The sequence below is a fragment of the Cebus imitator genome, unplaced genomic scaffold, assembly GCF_001604975.1.
Source record: "Cebus imitator isolate Cc_AM_T3 unplaced genomic scaffold, Cebus_imitator-1.0 Scaffold385, whole genome shotgun sequence".
In the NCBI taxonomy this organism is placed as follows: domain Eukaryota; kingdom Metazoa; phylum Chordata; class Mammalia; order Primates; family Cebidae; genus Cebus; species Cebus imitator.
The window spans coordinates 2,237,171-2,243,244 of NW_016107700.1; the positions used below are offsets into that span (position 1 = coordinate 2,237,171).

The 6,074-nt window shown below is 52.1% G+C and overlaps 2 protein-coding genes across 31 annotated transcripts in view; both read right to left on the reverse strand.

The window, feature by feature from the left end:
• The window catches only part of KIAA0754 (KIAA0754 ortholog), an 8,411-nt gene extending 3,555 nt beyond the window's left edge, over nucleotides 1-4,856 (reverse strand). Inside the window, exon 1 of one of the 2 annotated variants that reach the window (XM_017508026.2) lies at nucleotides 3-4,856. In XM_017508026.2, coding sequence (XP_017363515.1) covers nucleotides 3-3,259 — 3,257 coding nt within the window. In that variant the 5' untranslated portion in view covers nucleotides 3,260-4,856. The remainder of the gene's footprint in view (nucleotides 1-2) is intronic. The other variant, XM_037731190.1, reaches the window with a different exon arrangement.
• MACF1 (microtubule actin crosslinking factor 1) overlaps nucleotides 1-6,074 on the reverse strand; it is a 421,177-nt gene that overhangs the window by 73,113 nt on the left and 341,990 nt on the right. The window lies entirely within an intron of this gene.

A 6,074-nucleotide genomic window follows, 5' to 3' on the forward strand; every position in this document is an offset into this window, starting at 1 on the left:
CTGGGGTGAGCACTGCAGCAGCTAGGGAGGCACAGTCCTCTGGGGTGGGCACTGCAGCAGCTGGGGTGGCATGTTCCTCTGGGGTGAGCACTGCAACAGCTAGGGAGGCACAGTCCTCTGGGGTGGGCACAGCAGCAGCTGGGGAGGCGGGCTCCTCTGGGGTAGACACTGCAGCAGCTGGGGTTGCATGTTCCTCTGGGGTGAGCACTGCAGCAGCTAGGGTGGCATGTTCCTCCGGGGTGGACACTCTAAAAGCTGGAGTATCAGGCTCCTCTGGAGCATGCACTGTGGTAGCTGGGGTGACAGGCCATTCTGGTGTATCCTCCTCCTCTGTAATGGCAATAGCTAGAGCAGTCCACTGTGGGGAGGATCCTGCAACAGCTGATACATTCTCCTGTGTGATGGCTGCTGCAACAGCTGGAGCAGTCTCCTCTGGGGAGGACACTGCAGCAACTGGAACAGTCCCTTCAGGGGCAGACATTGTAACAGTTGGGACAGTAGTCCCCTCTGGGGCTGATACTGCAGCAGCTGTGACATCCTCCTCCTCTAAGGAGACTATTAAAGCAACTGGGATGTCCTCATGTGGGAAGGGCACTATAGCAGCAGCTATAGCAGTTCCCTCTGGGGCAGGCACTGCAGCAGCTGAGGGGGCAGGCCCCTCCGGGGAAAGCACTGCAGCAATCGAGATATCCTTCTCTTGGCTGGGCAGTGCAGCATCTAGGGCATCTTCTACAGTGGGCACTGCAGCAGTCCGGGAAGGCCTCTGGAGGATGGGTATCCATTCCTCTAAAACTGGTTCAGTATTACCAACCTTGGTAACTTGTTTCTCTGGAAAAATATTTAGGAATGAATCAGAATCTCTCCTTTCTATCTCCCCTCCCTCTGATGATGCCACATCCAGCTCAGGCTTTGTATCATTCATAGTTTCCACTCTATCTGGATTAAGTCTCAGTTCTCCAACCAGCAGGTGCAGACGCAGAATCTCTGACTCTGGGGACTTCCTCTGGAGATCCTGAAAGAACTGCTCTGGGAAGTTTCTGTGGAAATGTGCTGGGGTTCCATCCTTCAAAAGTGTGGCTTGATAATCCAGCTCTTTTGTCTCCCCATCCTCATCACAAACTTTCTCCACAGAGAATTCACAAGCATCCACATTTCCCAAGGATGTCAGACTGTTATTTTCTTGATTAACAATTACATTGTCACTTTCCAAATGAATCTCATCCGTTAGCAAATTTGATTCATATAACACGTCTACTTCAGGTCCTGAGGTAACATCTGTTAGTTCATGATTAAAAGCAAAACTAAAGGTGACACTCTCAATGCATTCCTCAACATTCCCCTCAGTTTGACTGCAGTCTCCCTGGGACAAATTGCCATTGTCTTTGGCCAGCTCAGAAGCAATGAAGCCTGATAATTTTTCTTCATGAGAAACTGTGTGATCAGAGTTCGGCAGTCCTCCTGGGTCCAGCTTTTCCAGTGAATCCAGATCAGCTGGCTGTCTGGACTTAAATTCTGCAGTCCTAGGGCTAAAAGGCACTTTTTCACATTCCTCCTTGTTAACAGTGGAAGTGTCTCTCATGTTATCAATGTGGGCAATAAGTTCCACAGCATTAGGCACCTGAGAAGAATCCAGGGTATTAAAATATCCACAATCCAATCCAGACTCATAGTCTCTTGCCCTTACATGTAAAAGGCCTAAATGTTGTTCCTTTTCTAAGGCAGCCCCTGGAAAATGACTAATTACAAGCAAAGTTTCTGCATCCTGGGATGCGGCCAGCCCTTCAGAAGAGGTTTGATTCTGTAGCTCAACTAGAGGAGTTACTCCTTCTTCACACAAACACTCCTTTTCAAGTTCGAGAAACATCTGCACTGAGTCTGTGTCAGAGAGCTGCTCTGCATCAACAACCCCCACAGTACATGCTGACTCTGAAACAAGACCCTCTAGCCCCTGAACAGCTCTGTTTGCCACCTCACCGAGAATACCCTCACCTGTAAGAACACAATCGCAATCCAGGGGTATATCCTTGGGAACAGTAGCCAACTGGTCCTTGGCTGGCTGGGGGTCATCAGGGCAACAAATCTGACCCAGAGATAGGTGGCCAAAAGTCCTCAAGACAGCAGTTAAGCAATCGGATCCATCCTCCGCCAATGCTGTGTTTGCTTGTTCTCTTTCTTCAAAAATATCTGCCAGGCTGTTCTTCTCATCTGCATTCAGAAAAGTCTTTTCCCTCTCTGACAGTTTATCTTCCTCCCACTCCCCCTCAGCCTCCATCATGATCCATCGCTCATCCTCCTCAAACTTTAGCTCAGACTCTGTTTTCTCTCTCAGGCTGGGGGTTATGAGAACATGCAATTCTGGATCTAACAGCTCTTCACTCAGGCAAGGGGAGAGAGGTGGCATTTCCACAGTGCAGGCTGTGTCCCCAAGGGGGTGCTGCTTCTCACTAAAGCCTCCCTTAGTGAAACTTTTTGTGGCCCTTGGCCAGGTTGCACTTGAGAATCTGGATTCCTGCATTACATCTGTGTTACCACTTGCTGCTGCAGCTTCTGATTCTAGAGACTGGAATTCATGGGGAGAGTTTACACTGTGCTGCTGAAATCTAAAGTCCTGGCAGTCTCCACTTAAGTTTTTTACATCTTGCACCTCTGGAATACCTATGGATTTGGACACATGTTCCAGAGTTACTGACTCTGACTGAGGTTCGCTGTGGTCGAAATGACCATAACTTTCTGTTAATGCAGAACTTGACTCCTTCTTCTCTTGCAAGGAAGGATTTGAAGCACCAGCTTCTGAAACCTCACTGAGAGAAGCTTCCATCCTCTCTGCAAATTCTGGGAAGTTGGGTGGCATAAAGGACTTCCACGATCTCCTGTTAACATTGTCTTTGCGTTCTGCATTTGGCCGCCTTCTGGGTGGCACAGGTGCTGACTTCTGCACATCACTGCTTAGCTTTAGTGCATCAAATATTATCCTCTCATCCAGCTTCTTACCTTCTGGTGCTCTAGATTCAAACACATTAGATGCTGCTCCTAATGTACCATTGCTGGATATAGTACTTCCTTCCATCTTTTCCATGGTGCTTTTTGAAGTCTGGTTAAGCTTTGACCCCTGGTCAATTTGCTCATTTATCCTCATTGTATCATATATAGATCGCTGTGGAACATAGCAGTCCTCTATGTAGCCATCCTCCTCTTCTCCTTTCCCCAGGCAGGTGGGGTTCCGCCTTAAACAGTCTGGCCTGCTGAGTGGCTTACCCATACTTTTTCAATCAAGATGAACCATCAATCTTTCAAAAGTTTTTTCACGAGTTCCCACGAAACGCATTTTACATAAGTTATAAATCCTTTTAGCTGTTCATACTCCAAACCACCACTTGCATCTGCCCTCCAGAAAGGCCTGGAAGTCCCATTTTGAAACCATTCTGGGAGAAGCTCTAAGACAAACAGCTTTTTTCTCACAGGCTAGCAGCCTCATAGTTGCAGACAGACGGTATAATTTAAAATAATTCTTTGTATGGCTTCTGGTTTAATTTTTTTTAAGAGCACTGCTCTTTCGAATTCAGTCAACAAAAATCATCTGATATTGACAAGTCTTTTTCTATATCTAGTTCCATTCACTTCTCACCGAAGCAGAGTTGGGAGCAGCAAATTTATGCCGACTGTGTCCTTTAATAACAATGGCACAGCCTCTCTAGTCTTCAAGTATGGCCCAAGCTCCTAAGAATTCCTTTCATTTTATCCTAGTTCCAGCCCCGGGAGTCCAGCTGGTCTGAATTAGCCATTCGTCCTCCCTAGCTGGGGTGTTTGCATTTGAACTGAGCTGGTCGGCGGATATTCCTGCAACTTTAAACACAGGAAGTCCTTCATTCGGGGCCAGCTTGGGGCTTCCTGTCTCCAAAACATCATGGCATTGTTGTGGCTCCCAGGCCAACCCTGCGCTGTGGATGCAAAACAAGGCGAGCGGAGGTCCGCGCCAGGCCTTTCGAAAGGCAGGCGGGCGGGCGGCAGCAGCGGCTGCGGGTCTACGGAGGGGCTTGGTCAGCACGGCCCGCTTCCTCGCGCCATGCCGCGCGCCCCGAGGGCCAGGGTCGCCTCACCGCAGGCTGCAGGTGGCTCCCGGCCGTGTCGGCCTCAGGTCCCGTGCTCAGGAAGTTAGTTTGTCCCTCCGGCAGCTGAGTCCCGAGTGCTGTGGGCACCGCCTCCCCCGCCGCCGCCGCCAGTCGCCGGCCCGCAGCCGCTGCGCCGTGGGCTGCATGACAAGCAGCCGCCTCTATTCTCCACCACGCCGCTGGCCCCGCGGCCCTGCCGCCCCGCCGTCCTCCCCGCCCGCAGCTGTCACGGTCCCGGCATGCAAACTTCTGCCTGGGAACAAAAGGCTCCGCTCGGGCCGGCGGGGGCCGAGCCCTCCTCCCCCGCGCCGCGCGGCCCGCTCGCTGGAAGTGCTCGGCTCGCGGGCGGCTCTCCTCCCCCTTCCCCGCGCCGCCGCGCAGCGCAGCCCCGCCCGGGCAGCCCCCTGGAAGCCGGGGAGCGCGAGACGCGGAGAGCCCGGGAGGAGGGCGGGGGCGGAGCCCATCGGGGGCGGGGCCGGAGAGAGGAGCAACCCAGAGCTAGGAGGGCTCGGCGGAGAAGATTGGAGGCCGAGGCGCCGAAGGAGGGGCTTCTGCAGGATTTGGAGCGAGGGACCCGGGGAGCCAGCCCCACCCCTTGGCTCCCGCGCCCCACGCCCACCGCGCCCCGGGGCCAGAGGGGAACGCCCCGCCCCCGGAGAGGGCGCAGGAAGAGGAGCGAAACCCGCGCGAGTCTCCGCTGCGCCGCGCAAATCCCCTGACAAAGGAAAGCCCCGCCTTCCTCCCGCTGGCCCGGCCCCTCCCGCCCCTGTCTCGCTCCTACCCGCCCGGCTCCGAGCCCAGCCCAAAGGCGAACGAACCCAGAAGGGGCACCCCTGCTCTCCCAGCTGGCCGGTTCTGACGAGGGCCACTCAAGTTCCCGTGTGGCGGCAGGTCGCGCCGCCTGGGGTGGGCTGCCGGCATCGCCCTCGGCTCCAGCTCTGCCGCCAAAGGCTGTCCCTATAGTCCCTCCAATGTCACCTTTAGCGCGCTCCTAGCCGGACCGAAGAACACTCCAGTGTCCCAAAGGAATTCGGTCACGCTCAGAGACCAAGTTATTGGATAACTCCAGGCACATTCTACCTTCACTCTCCCCCTTCTCAAGTATATCAAGTCCTGCTCAATTCTCTCACCAGGATTTCTCTGCTCACAGACCTGAGTGGATCAATGATGGAAGAAAATGGAATGGAGGGGTAGGTGGGGATGCCAACAGCTGAGCCCTACGACCAAACACCTGGGTCCTTTATAGCTGCACACAGCCAAGAAAACCTGAGCCTCCGTGGGCCAGATGAAAAGCATGGGTATTTCAAATCTCAAATAGAAAAATAATAGAGAAAAGTGGCTCACAATCCCCTCACCCACAGCTTTTGGCTTTTAGAAAAGCCACCTGGTCACCTGGTGACTGTTAAAGAATGTACAAAGGACAACCCAGGAAACTGTCCACCAGAGGCGGCTGCGTCTCTGAAGGGGTCTAATACTCTGTTCTCTTTGTGATAGCCATTCTCTGGATTTATGAAGGAAAAAAAGAGTATCTATTAAAATTCGGAATCCCTGTTGGACCATGTGGTCAATATATATGGTAAAACTTATGGAAAAGTTATTTCTACCCTTTACACAAACAGTAAGTGAAACCAACACCTGGTGTATGGAGATCTGGCACGGAAACCTAGAGCTGAGCCTTAGGCTTACTTAGGGAATCAGACTGGTCCTTGGCAAAAAATGAGATGTGAGCTGAAGCCTGTAACTGGAATTAAGCAACTAAAAGACCTTTCTCTGGTAAAATGTTTTACACTTTATTTCTCACTTCAACAAAGGCTGCTGATCAGTTCTACCCACTCAAATCCAAAAGACTCTGCCCATCTATAAACTGAAAGGGGTGGGGAGGCAGACTAGGCTGTGTCTTGACACCCTGTCTAGTTTTAATATTTTTTAGTTCTAAAACTTTTTTTTTTTTTTTTTTTGAGACGG